At 43.4% G+C, this 23255-nt stretch overlaps 2 protein-coding genes and 1 long non-coding RNA gene across 3 annotated transcripts; 2 read left to right on the top strand and 1 right to left on the bottom strand.

The window, feature by feature from the left end:
* Positions 1-250: 250 nt before the first annotated feature.
* LOC123402120 (desmethyl-deoxy-podophyllotoxin synthase-like) lies at positions 251-2571 on the top strand. The gene is made up of 2 exons (XM_045096001.1): positions 251-1310; positions 1531-2571. Exons 1-2 carry the CDS (start codon positions 402-404, stop codon positions 2146-2148), a joined length of 1527 nt encoding a protein of 508 aa, XP_044951936.1. The 5' UTR covers positions 251-401; the 3' UTR covers positions 2149-2571.
* Positions 2572-9284: 6713 nt separating this feature from the next.
* LOC123401315 lies at positions 9285-19461 on the bottom strand. Its single transcript, XM_045095095.1, has 5 exons — positions 18933-19461; positions 15487-15643; positions 10164-10381; positions 9916-10089; positions 9285-9819 (listed from the first exon to the last, which is right to left on the bottom strand). The coding sequence occupies exons 1-5, from the start codon at positions 19134-19136 to the stop codon at positions 9733-9735; spliced, it is 840 nt and encodes a 279-aa protein (XP_044951030.1). The 5' UTR covers positions 19137-19461; the 3' UTR covers positions 9285-9732.
* On the top strand, positions 17796-22420 carry LOC123401316. Its single transcript, XR_006611070.1, has 3 exons — positions 17796-17939; positions 18016-18105; positions 21848-22420. It is a non-coding gene; the product is annotated as an uncharacterized LOC123401316 (long non-coding RNA).
* The last annotated feature ends 835 nt before the right edge of the window (positions 22421-23255 follow it).

A 23255-nucleotide genomic window follows, 5' to 3' on the forward strand; every position in this document is an offset into this window, starting at 1 on the left:
TATTTCTGCAGAAGCTGTACACACCTATCTTTGTGCGGCGAGACGGCATGCGCCGTCATGCGCACGCATTTCTTCGCTCTTCGCAAATATCTGGATTACCTGGTGCTGGAGAGACGGCACCTCGTCATGCTCAGGCCTAAGATACATAGATCTCACCGACTGTAACCACTCGTTTGTTGTAATTTTGTTACGTTTACCAACAATCACTGCTGCATCTCGTACGTATCGACACCCACCGTTCATTCGCTCTCGCATCAGAAAATGTTTAGCCACAGCTAGACAACACTCGTGTTCTCCGTTCAAATTACTAACCTCTTTTGTACTCCATCACAAAAGTGATAAGACGAGGCCTTCCAGTCACAGGCATACCCATCAGCTCGTCACTCGATCGCGCCCCCGCCATGGAGCAATGGGCGTGCTACCTCTGCCTCTTCCTGGCTATCCTCCTCCCTCTCCTGCTCCTCAAGCTCAATCTCAACAGGAACCCTGGTGGCGTGCGCCTGCCACCCGGTCCGTGGCGGCTGCCGGTCATCGGCAGCCTGCACCACCTTGCCGGCAACCCGCTCGTGCACCGTGTCATGGCCGACCTTGCGCGCCGGCTGGACGCCCCGCTCATGTACCTCAAGCTCGGCGAGGTGCCGGTGGTGGTGGCCACGTCCCCGGAGGCCGCCCGCGAGATCATGCGGACGCACGACGTCGTCTTCGCCACGCGACCATGGAGCCCCACCGTGAAGATCATGAACGCCGACGGGCAAGGGCTGATATTCGCGCGCTACGGTGCCCTGTGGAGGCAGCTCCGCAAGATCTGCATCCTCGAGCTTCTCAGCCCGCGCCGCGTGCAGTCGTTCCGCCGCATCCGGGAGGACGAGGTCGGCCGCCTCGTGGCCGCCGTCGCCGCGGCGCCGCCCGGGGAGCCCGTGAACGTGAGCGAGCGGATCGCCGTGCTCATCACCGATTCGGCGGTGCGCGCCATGATCGGGGACAGGTTCAAGAGGCGGGAGGAGTTCTTGGAGACGCTCGACGAAGGGGTCAAGCTCGTCGCCGGGTTCAACCTCGGCGACCTCTTCCCGTCGTCCCGGCTCGCCAGCTTCATCAGCGGCACGGCGCGGCTGGCCGAGGAGAACCACCGCAAGAGCTTCGAGCTCATGGAGTACGCGATCCAGCAGCACGAGCAGCAGAGAGCCGCCGCCTCGTCGAACGGCGACGTGGAGGAAGGAGGAGAGGACCTAGTGGACACGCTCTTGAGGATACGCAAGGAAGGTGGCCTCGACGTGCCTCTTACCATGGGCATGATCAAAGCAGTTATACTTGTAAGTGCACCAGCTCCTTTGTTTCATAGTAGTAATTCTTTGCCCTCTATGCATTTTATCTTCTTCGGTTCACTCTGAATCTAAGAATTGTTACATGTTATACTCCCTATTATCCTAGGATTTGCAGCCAGATGTCTCACTAAACTGCCATATGAGTGACAATCCGAAACTGCCATGAACAACTAGCAATCACTAAACTCTGTAAATCGTCATACTGCAGGATCTATTTGGTGCCGGGAGTGAGACGTCGGCTACCACACTTCAATGGGCCATGTCGGAGCTCATGAGATACCCAAACGTGATGCTGAAAGCACAAGCTGAAGTACGCAACAATCTCCAAGGGAAGTCTAAGGTGACCGAGGATGACTTGGCCAATCTCAAGTACCTCAGACTCGTCATCAAGGAGACAATGAGGTTGCATCCAGCTGCGCCATTGCTTCTCCCTAGAGAGGCCATGGAGGCTTGCAAAATCCTCGGGTACGACATACCCGAGGGCACAACGGTTTTGGTGAACGCGTGGGCGATCGGTAGGGACCCTAAGTATTGGCAAGATCCTGAGGAGTTCAAGCCGGAGAGGTTTGAGTCTGGGATGGTCGACTTCAAAGGCACAAACTTCGAGTACATCCCGTTCGGAGCAGGCAGGAGAATGTGTCCTGGGATGACATTTGCGCAGGCCAGCATGGAGATTGTGCTCGCCTCACTCCTCTACCACTTTGACTGGGAGCTCCCAAGTGGGGTTAAGCCAGATGGGCTAGACATGACCGAGGAGATGGGCCTCACCGTCCGGCGAAAGAACGACTTGTACCTGCACGCCATGGTCCATGTGCCCTTGATTTGATGTACACTTGCATTGTCATGTCATATGGCATATGTGACTGCTAGTTCTAACATAGTAGTGTATTCTATGGGCCCTCGTCGAATGTGGATGCATATGAAACTATTAGTGATTTTTTCCATGTACGTGTGTCGGTGTGTGACTGGTAGAGTTTTCTACCAAAGCAAGTGAACGCCCCCGGCCTGTTCAAGTGACTGAGAGGTACGCTGTTGATTAATTTGGGATCCTCAAACTTCTTCGGCCCTCTTATTTTCGGCCTTCTTTTGATTTGCTCTCTTTTGTAGAACTACGAAGTGGTCCATGTGCCCTTGGTTTGATTTACACTTTTATTAATTAGTATGTCATATGTCGTATGTGACTGTGAAGTCTCACATTGTAGTGTCTTCTATGTGCCTGGGTCGAATGCGGAGGTGTATGAAAGAACTATTAGTAACTATGTTTGAAATGGTTTGGGAGAGGATGGAGTGGTGACTCATGTTTACAAGGAGATAGAAAAGAAATAGGAGGAGTGTGTGAAAGGAAGAAGGGAATCTGTTGGAGAGGGGGAAAAGGAGAGGACTGTGCATTGGCAGCCTCCGTCAGGAGGGCCACCGGGAGAAACGAGAGCCATTAGTTGGAACTGTCGTGGAATGCTCTCCACAGAAGTTCGAGAGCTCCTCGAGCTCCAAGATCAGACTTATGCGGATTTAGTCTTTCTTTCAGAGTCACATTTGAATAAAAATAAAGTTCACGAGTTACATTGTAGTTTAGGTTTTTCCATGTCTTTTTATGAGAGTGATGAGTCTGATGGTGATGAGGACATGGCTACATTACATATGATCACAACATATGCGCATTTATTTGAGATGATTAATAAAAGTTATGCAATAATTTATTTATGCTATTACATAACAAAAGTACTTCACCTCTTTTTGTTTGATGCCTAATTGTAGAACTATCAGACACTTGTACAATCCACATATGAAGATAAGGGAAAAGAGACGTCTAGATGTTGTGGAAGAAGTTCTCTCACGTCACTTTTGGCCCAAGAGAAGATAGAATCCAAGTCTCGTACTTCACCTCTTTTTGTTTAATGCCTAATTGCAGAACTACTGGACACTTGTACAATCCACATATGAAGATAAGGGAAAAGAGACGTCAAGGTGTTGTTCAAGAAGTTCTCTCACGTCATTTTTTGCCCAAGAGAAGATAGAATCCAAGTCTCGAACTTTACCTCTTTTCGTTTCATGCCTAATTGCGGAACTACTGGACACTTGTACAATCCACATATAAAGATAAGGGAAAAAGAGACGTTTATGTGTTGTTCAAGAAGTTCTCTCGCGTCACTTTTGGCCCAAGAGAATATATAATCCAAGTCTCGTACTTTACCTCTTTTTGTTTCATGCCTAATTGCGGAACTATCGGACACTTGTACAATCCACATATGAAGATAAGGGGAAAATAGACGTTTAGGTGTTGTTCAAGAAGTTCTCTCACGTCACTTTTGACCCAAGAGAAGATAGAGTCTAAGTCTCGAACTTTACCTCTTTTTGTTTCATGCCTAATTGTGGAACTACTGGACACTTGTACAATCCACATATGAAGATAAGGGAAAAAGAGACGTTTAGGTGTTGTTCAAGAAGTTCTCTCACGTCACTTTTGGCCCAAGAGAATATATAATCAAAGTCTCATACTTTACCTCTTTTTGTTTCATGCCTAATTGCGGAACTATCGGACACTTGTACAATCCACATATGAAGATAAGGGGAAAATAGACGTTTAGGTGTTGTTTAAGAAGTTCTCTCATGTTACTTTTGACCCAAGAGAAGATAGAGTCCAAGTCTCTCACGTTCTCGACTCAAATTCAGATTGCACAGACACACCTCTCTTAAAATGCCAACAACTTTTGCATACGAACTCTGAATTGGGTGATTCTTTTTTTATTGGGAAGTAGATTTCATATGTTTTCCATACTAATTGGATTCACCTTTAAATTCGACTGGAGTATGGAGATATTGATGAAACAAACTGGCGTTGTAGCAGAATCCGAGCCAAATTATAAGTCTAAAGATGTGACATCACCTCCACTTGGGCTCATGGGTCCTCTACGACCTAGGGTTAGTATTAGGCTGCCTTGGGACGTCCTCTCGTCTCCTTGGCCGCCACATCTCTTTTCCTTTATCTTCGTATGTGGATTGTACAAGTGCTCGGCAGTTCTGCAATTAGGCATGAAATAAAAAAAAGGTGAAGTACTTTTATTCTGTCTGTGCAGTCTATATCTGCGTCCAAAACGTGAGAGACTTGTACTCTATCTTTTCTTGGGCCAAAAGTGACGTGAGAGAACTTCTTGAACAACACATAAACGTCTCTTTTTCCCTTATCTTCATATGTGGATTATACAAGTGTCTAGTAGTTCTGCAATTAGAATTAGGCATGAAACAAAAAGAGGTGAAGTATTTTTATTCTGTATAGCATAAATAAATTATTGCATAACTTTTATCAGAAATCACCTCAAATAAATGTGTATATGCAATATTTGCGATCATATCCAATGTAGCCATGTCCTCATCGTCCTCCCCTTCTTGAAAACAAAGTTGTCCTCGGCGTTGCTTAATCTGAAACATGGCTAACGAAAGAGACAAAGTGTACATGATGTATATGTATGTCATTCAATTTTGCTTCCCTTGGTTTTTGCACATATGACACATGTATACATGAGTAGCTTTCATATGTTATGAAATATAAAGCAAAAATATTACAACTTTCACAAGAAGTAGAAGGCATGAAAATAATGCAACCCAGCTTGCACATATAAGTGAAGCCCTTATTCATATCAAACGATTAACAATGTTCATCATTAAACCATCCCAACATTGGTAAATAAACTTTAATTGCTTCAAACTTACATGCTACAACATTCTTAAATAAGAAAACATGCAACAAGTCATTTGACACAGAATCATCACCAAGATTAAAGGTCATAACCAAATGATTAAACATTGGCACAATTATTTTCAAACGTATTTGATCCAAATCTGATTTATTCACCGATTCACATGGTTCTTCCTCATCAACAAATTCAATGGATTGACTCAAAATTGTTGATACTTCAGTTGTTTGATCACATGACACGTTCATAATAGTAACATGATTCTCCAAAATAGGTGTTGTGCTCAAATCAATAGGTAACTCAACAAATGATGTATTCAAGTCAACTAGGCATTCAACATTCTCATGTGAAGTTGTGTCATCAATAACTTTACTGTTACCTTGACGCAATGACTCAGATGATGTAGGTACGGACAATGATAATGTTCCATAGAGTTGAGGCGATGTCGCCCTCACAGTCTGAGGTGTGGCCGCTCTAGCAGGTGCATCGGTGGAGGATACAACCAATGGCGGGGAGCATGAACTGTAATAGGAGTTGTCGTAGTCTCCAAATGCATCTTCTTGTATTTGTCTCTCAAAGGTACAAGCACGAACATACATACCAACAATGCAACATGGAATATAATGAAATTTTGCACGAATGACATGGTTCAAATCATGAAAAAAAATATCCTTTGTTTCATCCCCGTATCCATATATGTCACAATGATGCATATAAGATTTGAACTCTTGGTAGTAAGCATTCACATTGTTGTTGCCTTGTTTTAATTGTTCTAATGTGTGAAACAATTCACGACGATAGAAAGTAGGAACAAATTGATGTCTCATTATATCTTTCAAATCTTTCCAAGTTGTGGGTTTATTATCAATGTGTTTCTTACGATACGTACTCCACCAAATGGAAGCAAAACCAGTAAATTCTCAAGTGACAGCTCGTACTCTCTCAAGTTCAGAAAAATCATAGCGACTAAGAACTTGTTCTATCTCAAGCTCCCAATCAAGATACAAAGTAGGATTAAATCTACCATAAAAAGGAGGTAGAGAGATAACATGATCATATGCTTGTGTCAGTAGTCGCACCTCTCGTGAGGGTGAATATGTGTCTGTCATCCTAGAACTTCCAACTCCGAACCTGTCATAATTAGTAGAAAACAAGAAACAAAATCCGAGAATGATGTTCCTATAAACTACTAGAATCTGGTGGTAAAGCGCTCACAGTAGAGCAAATATCAATGTCTTATAAATTCTTATCATGCAGCACGCGGTGACCGGTGACCGACGGTGTCAATATCTCCGAAGATTGAGTAAAGCGATTACCAGGTGAACATATATATACGCGGTGTAGAAATATGTGAAGCTTGGAAGGTTTAATATATGATAGAAAAAGATTAGCAATAATCAATTTAGAGATGCAATATTGAATAAACGTTCAGCGACGGTACTGTGTTGGTTCTAGGCTAGACCTTACTAGAGACGTGAACCTAGAACACTAACGGGGTCACGTCAAAGCACAAATAGCAGCAAAGGATAATATAAAATAGCTCTCGATAGTAAGATATAAGTGAAGATCACAATGGCAGTAAAGATAATGATGACAAATCACTGCCAAGCCGGATATACCAAAACTCTCTCTACAACTTTTCTCTTGAAAATATTATGTCAAATTTTTGAAAAAAAAAATCAAGAATTCTACTGACTTAAGATTTCCAATGTAAAAAGACTCACTCAATACCGATTTCGTATGACGAGTCAAAACATTTGGGAACGTACCTGAAAAATATTGACGAACTGTGTTCATGACCTTCGAAGGGTAAAAAGTCCCATTTAGAAGTCGATTTGGAGGTGACAATAATGAACAAGCTTGATGAACTATTCATATGAGGCTCATTGATAGCTTGAATTTGAGTAGTTGTGGAGCCAAAACGGACTTCGTGTGAGGAAGATGTGCCTGTTTTACTGAACAATGCGCAAAACATATTTTAATCCGAATTCACATACGAGATTGGTAGATCCAAAAAAAAATCTTACTTTTTTCTCATACTTTTTTTCTTTTTCTTTCTCTCTTCTTTTTCTCTGTTTTTTATTTATTTTTCTCTCTTTCCAAAACAAACTAGATAAGATTCAGATTGAATCAAGCGTAGATGCGAATGACCTCAAGTATGATAATGTCAATGACCGATGGAAGCAGGTGATGGAAATTGATGGATAGTGGTGGAAGACAACAGAAGGAATGATGACGGTGTGGTGGTGGTATATGACAGCAGCAATGAAGATGATGCGACGGCGACGTGACAGTTGGTGAACATAACTCAAAACTCTAAAAGATTAGACGTTAAGACCAGCAACTCGACACGACGATGCAACCACAAATTAAACAAAGCAAAACATTGAACGTAAAATTGCAAAAAGGCTCGAATTGGTTTGGATATGATGATCTAACCCTAATTTCTTTTTGTGTGGCTTTTTTGTGAACTGTAGGTATGAAGAACACATGCGATCTAAACTATCAAAACTGATAAAATCTCACCGAACAACCTAAAAATTGGTATCACTTGATAGAGGCGAGGGTCCCAATCTTTCGATGAGATGATAACTATCGATTTGGTGGAGATGGCTTTGCGATCCGACTACGAACATGTACGATGTTGCGTCTTAGCAATTGTTAAACCAATTTCCAGAAAGCTATTGACCACGTCGGAGTACGATCAACCTGACCACGGAGATCTATTCCTGCAAGCAATCATAGAACAACCAAGAATATGATAAAGCAATCTGAATATTGCAAATATATATGAAGTATTGATAATGTTGGGAATCTGAAAGAAACTTGGTCTGGTCATTGGATAAAAACGAAATACATGAAATTGCAATGGCAAACTTTTAACTAAACAAATCCCAAGCAAAAAAGGGACATGATGTTTTAAACCCGAGCTCAAATGAGCTCAGGTGAACAGTAAATTCGAAAAATATTATAAAATGTTTAGAAAATTCTGAATTTTTTTGGGGCAAACTTTGATAAATGTTTTAAGTGCTCGTAAAATTTCATCATGAAATCAAAATTGAAACTCTGAAAATGCTACTTTCAAAAGCATTTTGGAGCACAAATTTTTATTTTTTGCCATGACTTCAAAGAATGTGATTTTATACTGAAATTTTGCAGTCTATTAAAACATTTGTAAAAGTTTGCTGTAAAAAAATTCAGTTTTTTTGAACATTTTAAAAATATTTTTCGAATTAACTGTTCACTCGAGCTCATTTGAGCTCGGGTGTAAGAGCACTTTTCAGCAAAAAGCTACTAGATTGATCTAGTTATATAGAAGCAAGGGATGGCGGCCAAGCTCACTATCCTCACCTCACCAAGCTCATCATCGCGGCATCCCAGAGACCGTCTCCACGCTGCCCGAGCTGGAGGTGCATCGCGACTGAGGGTGTTCATGGCGGGTGGCAACAAGTTGTGCTACAATAGGTCAGTGCTCTCCGCCGAGGTGGCCATGGAGGTGGCACCGTGCGACAAGTATGGGTTCCTGGTCACGGCTCCACCGATGACGACGCAGACGGACAAGAGCATGATGGACTACGACGACGGCAGCAGTGACGACGACGCGGAGTACGCAGCCGGTGGAGGCTCTCGGGCCGGCGTTTGGGTCATCGCAACATGACCTCCTTCCGTTGTCGTGCTAGCCGAGGTGCTTTGTTTTACAGTCGTTAACTCTTACTCAATATGCAGGCCAAACAACCAAACACCGGTCGAAATTGATTTTCGATGACCAAGACCCCTCATATAGGCAACCAATCAACTTGCAATCGTCATATTTTGGCTTGTATCTTCTTAACCAGGTTAATGCCGATCTTGCATCTTCTTAACCAGGTTGAGGCCAATCAACTTGCAATCGTCATATTTTGGTTTGTATCTTCTTAACAAGGTTCTACTAACTTGTTTTTAGTATGCAACCTTGCACTGTTCAGTCAGGGCAACCAAACACGCCCTAAGCACTTTTCTGTTCATAACGGTGTACTTGAGCTCCGGACTGGGTGGACACTCTTGCGTTGTCACCTGCGATTCCAGCGGCCTCCACCGGTAATAGGCATGGCCGATTACCAAACAGGACCTCGTCTCTCCCCCCTACCGATTCTTAAGTTACTTGCTCAAATTACCGCCCATATCGAGCAGGCACGGAGCAACCAACAAGAGATTCTAAGACAATCATCTTTCGGGAAATGAACGAGCAATTAACACATCCTGTAAAGATTCGATGTCATAGGAAAAGAAATAAACATCAACACCATTTTTCATCGATCCTTGTATCTTATGTCTGATAGCAAAAAATACACTGTCCTCACACTTCAGGTCACACACAAAAATACTGTTACAGAGTGTACATACATTAACCAATTGGCACCGCAGCACCATCCACCTCAACATATTATTTCTTCTGAACTTTCTTGGAGCACAGGATCCTTTATTCCAATATCGATGCTTCGCTGTTTACTTTTCTCAGATGGCAGGTGTTTATGATAATGTGATGTATACGCAAACATATGAGCTTGGGACTTCGAAAAGTGTGCGAATACCACATGAGCTCGGGACTTCGGAAAGTGTATGAATAACAGGGCCAATAGTTGAATCCCTCTCACAATAAGATACCTGGGCACAATTCTAGTATGAGAGGGATATCCTCCTCAATGTGTGTATTAGCAGGCATCGGGATGGAAAGCTTATCAGCAAACATCAGGGTGGAAACGCCCGGGCATAGAACTATTCTGTTGAGCCTGCTGTAGATGCATCCTAAGTGCATAATTATTGATCTGCAATGGCAGGAAGTTCCCACAAGATCAATTAAAGCCTAACCGTTCATGCGAAATGAATAGCTAAGAACCAAAGAAGGATCATATGGACAATACCTCAAGAGTCTTTAGTTGTTCTTGATACTGCAAAATCAATTGCTTCAGGTTGTGAACCTCCTGTGTCTTATCATCAAACTCTTTTTGGCGCTCATGTTGGATTGCAACCCCCCGCTTGAGAACAGCGTTCTCTCGCAGAGCTATTGCTAATTGCTCCTTTAGCATCGCATTTTCCTATGGACAAGCGAAAACATTAAGCCCTAGAGGTAAATCATGAACATTATTATTATGTGAGTATATTCTAGTACCTTGTGCAAGTTTTGCACTGCCTCGGCTCCTGTCCGCTCCATGATGGACTTCTCAATAACCTCCAAAGCTCTTGATGCACGAGCCCGTGCATCATTTATGTCAGAGGCGCTCATCATCTCTCTAACAAATAGCTCAACCCATTCAGAGCTATGGTGATTTGTCTGACAATTATCTGTCGCATGTGGATTTCCACTAATAGCATCCAATTGGCCATTACCTGTCCAACATTGCAAATTGTTTCCATTAATAAAACTATAAAAGGGATACATGATTCATTAAAGATATAGCAATATAAGTAGGCTGCCAACCAATAGACAGCGTGGAAGTAATAAAAGGTTAACTAGTACTACCTCTATGTACACTAATATAAGACGTTTCTGCAGTTCAAATTGAACTGCAAAAACATCTTACGTTAGTTTACATAGGGAGTACCAAAGATGTCATATAATACCAACTGAAAATTGAGTAGCATAGATTATGCAGTATACATGAAGTAAAAGGCTTGCAGTCTATTTCAAATAACCACAATGTGCATGATAGACATGACAGAACAAAAAATAAAATATGTCTTCTACACTGGACACAAATACATGAAAAGTGCATGCATACTATGATAATGCTAAGTGCTAACTACCATTGTTGCAACACCAAGCAGAACAACTAGAAAATTCAGGGAAAGATTCCTAGTTGATCACGCTGACTACCATTGTTGCAAAACACCAAGCAGAACGATGAAATAATTCAGGGGAAGATGCCTATTTCATCAGGCTGACTACCATTGTTGCAAAACATCAAGCAGAACAACTAAGCACACTGTTTCACTTATCGAACAAGTGTTTTATCAATAAATAAACATGTTAAATGCAATGAATGTTGCTTGAATGACTAGCATGCAACCACCTTCTGGTGTAAATTCAACTAGCGCCGAAGAAAGCGCGGCGTCACGCCGCACCCGTAAGAGAGCCCATCTAGATTTTTGTTGTCCATTTGGTTCAAGAAAAGGAATAGGAAGTGAAGAGAAGGGGTTGGTTGAGCGACATTTTTTTTTCGACGAATAGTTTCATGTAGTTCCTTGGGTGGTTTCTTCCGATTGAATATGTAGTACATCCTTTTCAGCAATTAATCTATTATTAGTGCATTTCTATCAAAAGAAGTAAGAAATGGTTTATTTTTCGTAAACTATTAAGAGGGCTCATTCAACAGTTGACCCTGCAGATAATGTTCAGGTGCTTCACACTTTGGATTATCGAGTGGCAATGACACCTTATATGCTATAGCCTCATCTATATTTGGCTATATTCCATGGAATCTTTGGACAAAATTATAGTACCTCTTTGTTCCTATTTATATTATGGATCAGCTTCACTATCTATGTTTTGACCCACCGTTCTCTTACAAAGTCATGGAAATGAACCCCATTTAGTAGGAATAGGAAACGTTTTGTTCTTATAGACATTTAATTCTTACTCATAAGAGACTCCTGATCGAATAAATGAGAATTTGGGTGGTAAGGCTTTTCACCAATTTTGTTATAATAGGATAATTGTCTTGTCCACTTTAAAGTAATATATAATTAAGTAGTTAATGTCGGAAGAAGATATACAATACACCATTTTGATCGGATCAATTGTCTAGAAACAGAGTATATACAAAATCAAGTTTTGCTCTATCTTTATCCATAGAATATGCTCACTATGGTAGATAAATTTTGCATTGGATAGGTAAATATTACTCTTCTCTTGATTGTTAGTGGGAAAGAAATGCAAAATACAAAACAATATTTTATTGACTCTTTAGAATTTTTAATAAGGTATCCCATTAAATGGGGTCAAATTCCATCTCTATGTTGTGGTGCTGCAATTACAAAATAGCTAAAGGACAAATCAACAGGAGTTTTTTAACATAGCAAGATGACGTACCATGAACGTTAAAAGAATGTTTTTGGAAAAAAGGATAGAAGCATTGTGGGATTTATTGCAGATACCTACCAGAGAAACGAAACACATTAGGAATCAGGAGAGAGACAGGGCAGGAGAGAGAAGGGGCGTCAGAAAGAATTGTTTTTGTAGAAGAAAGCGGTCGACGATGTCTTGCAAAGAGTGGCCTGTGAGCGAGATAAGCGGTGGGTGGTGGGACTCGGATCGAGAAATTTCTGTGGTAAACTGACCTACAGGAAGTGTAATCACTCACATAATTTCTCGGTAGTAGGTAATATAAAAAATCTCTAAAAAAGGGAGAAAATGCTTTATCACTTTTGTTTTAATAAGTCTAAGGCTTTTTTTAATGTATTTTCCCCAGTTTTTGTTCACGCGGATGCACTGGATACTGTTCATTCAAAATTATGTTCTCTTTCGTTGGGGTTGGTATGGGTATATATTTTGGTTTATTCGGCGGGTATGAAAACACCGGTCCCGTAAACACTGTTGCATACAAAATTATTGTTCCAAGAATAGTGTTTCGGTTTATTCAGGTTTGTTGCTCCGGTTTATTCAGGTTATTGTTCTCCAAAATTCATAGTATCTTTACCTAATAATAAAGCATGGAGTGCTTCTTCCCGCTCACCGTCACAATACGCTTCTTTCCATGAATTTACGCTCTCCTTGCTTTTTTATATAGGTGAGGTGGTACTAATTCGAAGAACTATCTATCTTATTTGTACGTCCGCAGCGCCCAGCTATGGGCCGGCCCATCTATGAGACCGAGGCAATTCCCGTTCTCTCACATCGATCGCCAAGTTTCGTTTCGTATGTTGCCGTCCGGTTTCGGGTGTGGTCTTCTGCTTCGTAAATCACATGTGCCAGAATTCAAATTTCTATTATGGGCCGCTAAAAGAGTAGCCCCCTATGCTAAAATTTGGGACTCCTTTTGTAGTTAATAGTCCCACCCTGCTCTTTAATAACAAATCCTAACAACTTATATACGATCTTGAGTTGCAAACATCAAACAAGCCAAGGCAAAAACAAAAAGAGAGAGACCTGCCGCATATATGCCTTGAGGAGGCAGGCTCACACATGCATATAAGATCGAGGAGAGGCGCATAAAATCTAGGAAAAGAAGCATTTGCATTCCCAGGTAGGGAGCAGAGTTCTGAAGCAAAGAGACTTAAGGCTGGCTGAATCTACTACTACATTACTAAGCTTGATTCCAGCCTAATAGAAAGTGGCTGCAACTAATAAAGCATGGGGAGGTCAGGATGTGGATCTCGCGAAAGAGAAACTGAGTTCGCTGCGGACGACGAGTCCAGCGAGGACCGAGGAGTGCCGTGACCTGATGTGGATCTCGGGGGTTGAGGAGCGCAGCGAGGCGGCTGGTCTTCTTCTAGATCCAGGACGTGTTGACCAGTTATTTTCCTTCACGGACTGATTAAAATCGGCTGAGGAACGCAGCGAGGCGGCTCGTCTCTTCTAGACCCAGCTGACGTGTTGGCCGGCTCTTTCACGAAGGATATGTACACGACAGCCTCATATGCGTGTAAATTTTCAGCTGTTTGGGTTACTTTGGACCCTCAAAGTAGTGAATTTTGTTACCAAATTATGTTATGAAAAATAGAACATGAAGATGGCAGCACAGCTAGCTAGCTGGCTACTAAAAGTTTGCGCATGCAACAACTAGCTCACCTCCGTGTTACTGATAATTCAAAATAATTTTATATATATAAATCACGGTATGTTGTACCAGAGGCAAAAATATTGTATTTTTTAATACATACTTTGTTGTCAAACACAATCATAATCTTTTATTAGTGTGTGTCCTATTATTAATTTTGAATCGTCTGACTCCATTTCCGAATCATGTAAGGCATCTGAGAGGGAAGAATCCAAGAGAGGAGGACTACTCCACAACGATTTCCAAGGGGAACAAGTCGACACCAAAGGCAACAACTTTATCGTCACTCTGCACCCGACCACATGTATACCATGGACAAGATGCAAATCTTTCTTGGTGCCAAACCGATTTATGGTTGATGAGGCAACCAAATATGACAACTCCGTCATCACTCTAAGCCCGGACACCATGGACATATTGCAGCTTTATGTGGCAACATTGTCCCACCGAAGGGATGCGCTACCACTCTATGTTCATAGGTGCAAGGCTCAAGATATTATGACATGACTGATCAGGAAGCGTGAGGGTAGATGGAATGGACGACGGCGAGCAGTTCAGGGTGTGTTTGGTTGGAGGGATAGGCTAGGGTGGTTGTGGGTATCCCCAACCAGGTGGCTGGGGATAGCCCTTTTTTTTGTTTGGTTGGGAGGGTGGGGTTATCCCATTTTTTGTTTGGTTGGGAGGGTGGGGTTATCCTGGGATCCAGCCGTGCCGCGCCGGCCGCCCCTCCTGCCGCCGCGCCGCCCCGGCCTGCCGCGCCGGCCGCCCCTCCTGCCATCGTGCCGCCCCCGCTGGCCTCTTGTCGTCGCGCCGCCCCGGCCGCCCCTCCTCCGCGCCGCCCCGGCCGCCCCCTCCTACCGCGCCGCCCCCTCCTACCGCTCCTGCTGCCGCCCTGGCCGCCCCTGCTGCCGCCCCGGCCTCCTGCCGCCGGCCACCCCTCCTGCCGCCGCGCCGGCCACCCCTCCTACCGTGCCGGCCGCCCCTCCTACCGTCGCCCCAGCCTCCCCGACCTCCTGCCGCCGCGCCGGCCGCCCCTACCGCCGCCGCCCCGGCCTCCTGCAGCCGTGCCACAGCGGAGAGAACGAAGCGCGCGTGGGGTGGTTGCCACCACCCGCTCGTTTTTTGCAGGTTTGGCCATCCCTTTTTTTGGAGAATATTCTCAGCATCTAGTTGACTCTATCCCTCGTCGCCCCAGATCCAAACGCATGGCAACCACAGAAAAAAGTGGTTATCCCTGTCCCTGGGAGGATATCCCTCCAACCAAACACACCCTTAATGGGTGGACTGTGGCAAGGTCAACCATCATGCATCTCATACTATGGCCCACGACACATCAAATAAAAAGAAATAGCTCAATAATTTGATCCTTAAAGAACATTGTATTGTTTTCTCTCCCATTGCAACGCACGGGCACTTTTGCTAGTTTCATTTAAACCGTTAGAGGGAACTAAAACCATGAGGTACCAGTGCATAAGAATGGACCTAAAGAAAAATAAAATGAGTAATCGCTTTTTTTGAAACATAAAAACCTACGAAGATATTCAGGTAAAAAAGAAGTCACTTTTTTTTGCTGAAGTATGGTTAATATGAAGATAGTGTTCACGTATGAATACTGTTCGTCATGGGCACGTAACTGAACAGTAACCTTTCAAAAAAATCAAAAGAAGGAGAAAAACCAAACTCTTCCCGCTTTAGTATATGTACTAATTAGCATACCTTCAGCCGATAACTTAAGGGCTGTTGACAGGCCATTCTCAGGTTCACTAACAGCAGCTGACAAGATAGCCTCAGCTGACTCCAGGCGCAGGTCATTCAAACTCCTTATTGCAAAATCCAAATCATCTCCAGATGCTTCAAGAGCTTTTTCAAGCAACTGGAATCATTATGATAAGAAGCAATATCAATATCATATCACTATGAAAAGAGATCACTATTTAATCACAAAACATTCTAACCATGCCAGTCTAAAATGAAAACCACAAGTTCTAAATTCTAATACAAGATCCCCAACTTCATAGAGCAAACAATACTAACCAGGGAAATGCACTTGTCACAATGGAAGCATGAGAGCAGGTGTAGATAAATAGAAAAGAATGATAAGGAAATTTCTATGATACGCACATTTACATAAAGGCTACAGCAATACTGATGGGGGGAAATGTCTGTTGTTCAGGCTAAAATGCATACACGCCGCTTACAAAGGCTTGCCATGCTAAAAAAGGATGGGTAAGCAATTACCAAGCAGCTAACATTTCTGCAGTTTTATTATAGTTGGTACGAAGGTGTAACAAAAATATCTCAATTAGAGTCAAATAAATACATAGTTCAATAACACCCTGTTTGGATGTAGGAAAAACTGGCTCGGAATTGGAAATCTGGAATTTATGGACCGATTCCGCTGTTTGGGGTGGTTACAAAAATGGCCCATGGAAACGCAGTCCAATTCCAAGACAGGCCCCACGCGCGTCTGCCCCGTGTGACCAGTTTCCAAGCCTCCCACCTCGGAATCGCATGGAAACGCTCTCTGCCCCCCACCCCCGTGTACCCCTTCGCTCCCGTGCGAGACCCGAAGCCCCACCGCCTAGGGTTCGCCCGCCGCCGCCGCTGCCCCCGCATTCGACTGCTCCGCCCCAAGCCCCGAGCGAGACCCAAGTCTCCGCCCCGAGCCACCACAGCTGCTCCGCCCCGATCCCATGGTTTGCACATCCAAACATGATTTGGAATTAGGTGCTAGCCTTTGATTCCAACAACAAATACCAAGCACATCCAAACAACAGAATTTGAATTGGAGGTCATTTCCTTTTCATCTTGGATTTGGTATTCCGGTCCAATTCAATTCCGAGCCAGTTTTTCCTACATCCAAACAGGGGGTAAAAGAAACTACAATAATGGAATGACAGTTTCCAACAAACATCAAATACATGTAACAAAACAATTGAAAGTGTCTTTACTGAAACGAGAACGTTGGTTCTTTAAGTCTATTGGAACTGGCTCTCTATCCATGGAATCTCATCAATCGTCCAGAGGACTAGCTGCGAATCTACCTTATGGATGGATCAATAAATGTTTAGATTTCTTTGATTAGTTTTTAAAGGAGTAGGTTTTATTATTGGGTAAGAGGCAGTCAATTAGGTCTTATCAGGACCGATGTTATGAACTTCTGGAATACAGTGGGATCTTCGTAAACTAGATCCTTATGAGTCTTACAACCAATTTGATTGGAAAGTCTGATGTCAAAAAAAGGGGATTCGTTAGCTCGCTATTTAGTACGAGTTGGTGAAATGAGGGAAAACATATATGGGACACTCTAGAGAGCATCTCCAGACAACTACGAAGAAACGACAAATCCCAACTACATATATATAAAGAACCGAAACTGCTCAGAGCATTATATGCGCAAGAAATAGTGACATTTGGCATTACCCAAAGTGCAATATGCAAAGAAGGGATATCCGAGGTACCGAGGAAATGCTCAGAATGTCGAATTTTGTGATGGGAAGTCCTAGCAAGATGTAAACTAGTTGAAGGTAGACACGATATTGTCACAACTCATCCTGAAACAGAAACCTTCTAATTGACAATAGAAGGCTATCCTTAGATTACTTGGTAATCTCCAAACCATGATACATGACTCACAATTCGCCGGGTCCATTATCCAGGTTTGGAGTTTGAGATTCACCACTTTATAAAAGTAGGCTCCTCACGCGCGAGGGGGGGGGGGGGGGGGGGTGATACCGCCTCGGCTCATTAATGAGAGATGTGGTTCACGAAGCTGATATTTGCACTTCTTCACATATGTAGCAATATAACTCAACTAAAAAGCAAAATGTAGGAATCTAAGTGCAAAATTAGTGGATGTAAAAGAGCAGCTGCTAATACATCAAACACATTAAAAGTTGGGCTTTGAGCGGTTGGGGCGGCCCAGCCCAACCTGACCAAAGCCTCAATATAAACACCACCACCCCTCCAAACCCTAATCCCCTCCCTAACCCAAGAGCCACCGCCGCCGCCCCCATTTCCACCTCCCTCCCACCCTGCCCACAACCTCACGATCCGCCACCACCACCAATTCCACTCCCACACACACACAAGATCCTGGCGGAGATGCTACTATGACAACGACATGATTCACCGTGAAGCGATAGCCAGTTCAGAAGCAGAAAATTAAGGTTCGTTTGTTTCCAGTTCGGAACCGGTTTGGCTTTGGGTCACAATTCAGCTGATGAGCTTTGTTTGTTCTAATAGGAAGAAACATGTAATTTCTAAAGGCGGGCACTAGAACAGAGTTTCAGCGCGACCTGATATCAGATCCGACATGATGGCATCCCTCTCACGGTTAGTTCTCTTGGTTTCATTTGTTCATTAGCAGCTGGTTTCTCATCCAGCCCTTAAGAAATAAGATTGTGAACCAGATCGCTCGACCGAAATAGAGATTTGACAATGGTTTAAGGGAATCTGATAAATATGATCCAAATAATTATCGATTAGTTGATTCATCATTCAACACCAAATAAGTAAGGTAATATTCATCAAAGCTTCGCCCTATTTCTTTCTTTCTTTATTACGGGGAAAAGGTGAGATCTATTGCATTGCCATATGTTTACATTCAGCATCCAATAGCTGGAGTGCTGGACAAAACTCAGTCCGTGGTCCAAAGTGAAAGCACAGAAAGTCGCAGACTAAATTGGGCTAACACATGAGCTAGCCTATTTTGATCCCTATTGAAGTGGGTGATTTTAGCCTCCCCAAACTGGCGCACTAACTAATGACCCATTTCATCAAGACTAGCTATAACCTAAACAGCTTGGCACCAAACGCTTTCACATCAAGTTTAAGCAAAGGCACGCTGTTACTTTACAACAAAAGGAGCCGGTTTCAGCATCCAACACCATAGTATAGGGAGAATTAGAAATAAAATACAAAATCACAAATCTACCAAAGCAACGGAGGATTTTTCCCATCCAAGTACCCAAACACCAAACTCTCATCACAACAGTACTAAGATTAGCCCTATTTCATTCACAGCACCAGGCACAACAGAATCCAACCACAGAGCACGAAATTCACAAGAAAAGAGTCGCCTTCGTGCGTCCAACGCCAATTCCTACAAAATTAAATCTCCCTTGGCAACTAAATTAACTAGACAAGGCAGGTCGACAGACCTGGGGATCCATGTGAGGGAAGAGGGAGCGCAGGTGGTGGAGCAGCGCCTCCCGCCGGTGGGCCGCGGCGGCGTCGTCGAAGGCGCGGGACGGGGAGCAGCGGGCCCGCTTGGAAGGGTGGTGGTGGGGAGGGGAAGGCGGAGAAGAAGGGATGAGCTCGTCGGCGAAGATGGAGGACCTCTTGCCGCACACTACGGCAGACATGGTGGCCCCCGCCGCCTTGCGGCGCCGCCGATCCGTCCGCCGCCGCTCGCAGCCGTTCTACTCGCCCCCGCCGCGGGGGTCGCCCACCATCTGGCCCGTCGGGATCCGGCCGGTGGCCCTCTCCCCCAGCGATCCACGGCGGAACAGGGCTCCGGGCTGGGCTCGAGCTACGGAGGCGTGCGCTGTCTGGTTCCTGGTGGTGGAGGAGGCGGCTGCGTCGCCTGCGAGATTGCCAAATGGTTTGGTCAATTGGTCTGGTGCTTGCTTTGGTGGTTGGGTCTCGTTTGGTTTGGTTTGGTTTGGTTTGGTTTGGTTAACTTCTTTCTACCCCGCAAAAAAGAAAAGAAAAAACTTCTTTCTACTCCCTCCCTTCCTAAATACTCCCTCCGTTACATAATATAAGTCTTTTTAAATATTCCACTAAAGGACTATATACGTATGTATATAGACATACTTTAGATTGTAGATTCATTCATTTTGCTTTGTATGTAGTCCCTTAATGAAATTGCTTAAAAGACTTATATTTAGAAACGGAGGGAGTATAAGTCTTTTAAACGATTTCACTATATGTGTATGTACATTCTAAAGTATGTCTATATACATCCGTATGTAGACCACTGGTGAAATTTCTACAAAGACTTATATTTAGGAACGGAGGGAGTAGCTTTTGCTGCCCCTCGTCTCGCCACCAATGTTTTCATGTATCTGTGTCCTTCCTCGATGCCCTTTTGATGAGAGTCCATCGATTTTTTTTCGATCCCTTCCGTTTTGGTTTTCCTCATTGTCTCCGACTACCTAAACGGATGGCCAGTCCACTTCCCGCATTAGTTTACGAGTCGGTTGATACTGTTTTTTTAGTCAATCTAAGGTCTAGGCTCTTATCATGACGATGACGGTGGATTCATTTGAATCTTCGAAGAAGGCCCCGAGCGATGGTGGGGCACAAATAAAGAAGACATCGATGATATGTTGCAGAAGATGAGATTGAAAGAACATGATTTTGGTAATCTGATTCTTAAGGAAGAAGTGGAGTGCCTAGGTGACGCATCAAGTGGATGACGGTGATAAGAGTTTATACACCAAATCACTTTAGACATAAAATTTTTATGCGAACTTGAGGGTGGCATGTGCGCCTATGCGGGAAGTGAAATTTACTACCCTTTAGGAGATGTTTTATTTTCACAATGGAAGCTTCTGGTTTGGGAGATCGGCAGAAAATATGGAACCATATGATGGGTTAACGGTCCTCGAGTAGATCAAGTTGAATAGGATAGCAGTTTGGATCTAGATTACATAAGTGTCATCCTGGATTCTGGTACAAATCTTACTGGATGAGTTGGGAAAGTTTCAAAATTGGAACTAGAATTTTGTGCAAGTACATGTCAGGTTTGATGTGATGGAATTTTTGACAGGCTTCATTACAGTATTTGGATAATGAAAAGGAGAGTAATATAGATTGAGTAATATAGATTCCAATATGACAAAATAACGAAATTTTGCATGACGTGTGGTCCCATTAGACAAAAAAGTTGGCTCGGTAAGCATAAAGAAAATGACCTATGGTGGGGTGCTATCACTTCCTGAGTTTTGCAACCACAACATTAGTGAAAATTAAGGTAATCAAAACTTAAAATTATAATTTCAAGCCTATTTGGTAGTTATATTCCCTTTTTTGGGTGTTTCGTGATGGGACACTTTTTACCCAAGTGTGAACATCGACAGTATGTGTACTATGATTATTGGATAGCATGGGTAGATCGTATGATGGGGTGAAACTTGAGAAAAGGCTTCATTGAGTATCTATATTGTATGCTTAATCGTATGGTGGGTCGTGACTCACACGGCGAACAATCTAGTCTTGTGGGTCTAGTGTTCCAATCTATTCAAACAGGCATGTCCACAACGAGATGGAATAGTCGTCGCTTAACTTGATGTTGACGGTGTTTGGCCAAGTACGATCAAGTCCCCGACGTTGGAGGTGGATGATCTGGACCGAAGCCCTAACTGAATCTACTAATGAACTAATAAACTTATCTAGGATTTTCAAATGAGTCTAAGGCCTCCTCTTGTCTTGAGCGAGTGCATGCGCTTATACAGGGGTCTTGGTTTGTGGTTGTTGCCCTTCATCTTGATATTCTTGTTGTGCAAGCCTTGCTCTTCTCCATCTTTGGTAGTCGCACGACTTCCTCAAGGAAATCAGGGTTGCATAACCAAGGTAACATGCAAGGGCCCTTTCTATCACACACGTACAGGAAGATATGGCTCAAATTATGGTATGCACGGCATGAGAATACAATGAAACCACTTTTCCCTTGATATGCCTTTATCAGTATTCATAATGAGGCCGTGGCGTATTGCACAAGCCATTTACCCTATTTGAAGTCGGTGGGTAAATTTCTTGGTATTTATTAGGCTTGATGAAGGCATCGCCCGTGCGTGACCGTTAGGGTGGTCATGATCTGTTGCCACCTGGCATACCCTATATGGGGATAATGAATTATGGATGGTGACGTGATATGAATCTCCTCGTTGCATCCCTCGTCACCTCGATTCATGTTGCACCTTTATTGTTTGTTTTTTCAGTTTTCAAAGATGCATGGTCTGTAGGCTTTATATGCTCCCCCATTCCTTGTTGGGTTACCTTGTTTCTTTCATATTTCGTCCCCGTATCTTTGAGCCAAAGCACCACCGCTGACTTTAATGTCATACAGAGTCCTTCACATGCAACCGCCAACTCTTGCACTACATTGTGGCATGCTTTTAATCATCATGTTGTCAGCAATGATCTTATGCTTGCGTTGAGAATGGCCAACATTGTCCTTCCTAGCGGCAGTTGGTTGTCGTTTTTGGTTCTTGTGGAGCCATTCATCACACTCCAAGAGGGGATGTTGCTGTGAGGGATCACCTTCTCCATGGGCGATCTCCTCATGCTGGGGGTACAACAATGGTGGCCCTCGTTGATCACCTACTATGTCATGTAATTTTCTATTGTCCCTCTTTCTTCTTTTAGTGTTTGCATTCTATAGGATCATGCTTTACCATCAAACCCCAAATTGGATGGTCCTTCTTTAACCCTTTGTACACTCATGTGATGGTTTTCTTGGGATACTTATAGATCTAGATTTATGGCACCATTAATTTGAGTTTATCAAAGTGAAAACCAACAAGGTCTTCCTTAGTGAAGTCCTTTGCTCCCATTGGTTCGCCATGTGCTTGGGAAGAATAAGTACTTCATCAAGGTGAAGACACATGATTTCTGGAGCCATAACGGCACCAAACCATTGACACGGTGTTTAGTTGTTCATCATGTCTGGTGGGACGAATGCACCTGCCTTCATCGACACCCACCTTCTAGGTTAGGTGATTGGATTGTGCATGTGGTTGATCACGACTTCATCATGGAGATGTAATATTCCATCAAAGACATATGGAACTAGCAACTAAACAATGTCCATGTCGTTGGTGGGTTCATGTGCTAGCAGATTGCTATAACGCATAAGATGCAATCCTATCCTTATTTTGGCACGAGGGCCTCGATAGAGATAGAAGTGCATCTCGTCCTTTCGCAATAATGGAACTCATGAGGTAATCATGATCATATCAATACAAACATTCATTCAATCATGAGTCAGAAGAGCAGGGTCCGACTACGGACGAAATCAAACAAGAAAAACAACGTCCATCCTTGATATTCTAGGATGCTGGCCTGGAACCCACCCTATGATCGATGATGAAGAAGAAGAAACTCCAAATAGAACAATCATCGCGCTCACGTCAAAGTATTGCTTCACTTGTACCTGCAACTATTGTTGTAGTAATCTGTGAGCCACAAGGACTCAACAATCTCATTTCAAAGGTATCAAGACTAGCAAAGCTTAATGGGTGAAGTATGGTTAAGTGGTGAGTCTGCAACAAGCAACCAAGCATTTATTTGAGTGGCTAACTTACGAGTGCAAGAATAAGAAGGGGGGTGATCTACGCATAAACGGACGTGAACTAATAATGACCAAGAAGTGATCCTAAACACCTACATACGAGTCAAACATAACCCCACCGTGTCCTCTCTCGGATGTAGAACTCACAAGAAGAGACAGACATGGCTATGCACACGTTTGGCAT

Source organism: Hordeum vulgare, chromosome 6H (genome assembly GCF_904849725.1).
Source record: "Hordeum vulgare subsp. vulgare chromosome 6H, MorexV3_pseudomolecules_assembly, whole genome shotgun sequence".
In the NCBI taxonomy this organism is placed as follows: domain Eukaryota; kingdom Viridiplantae; phylum Streptophyta; class Magnoliopsida; order Poales; family Poaceae; genus Hordeum; species Hordeum vulgare.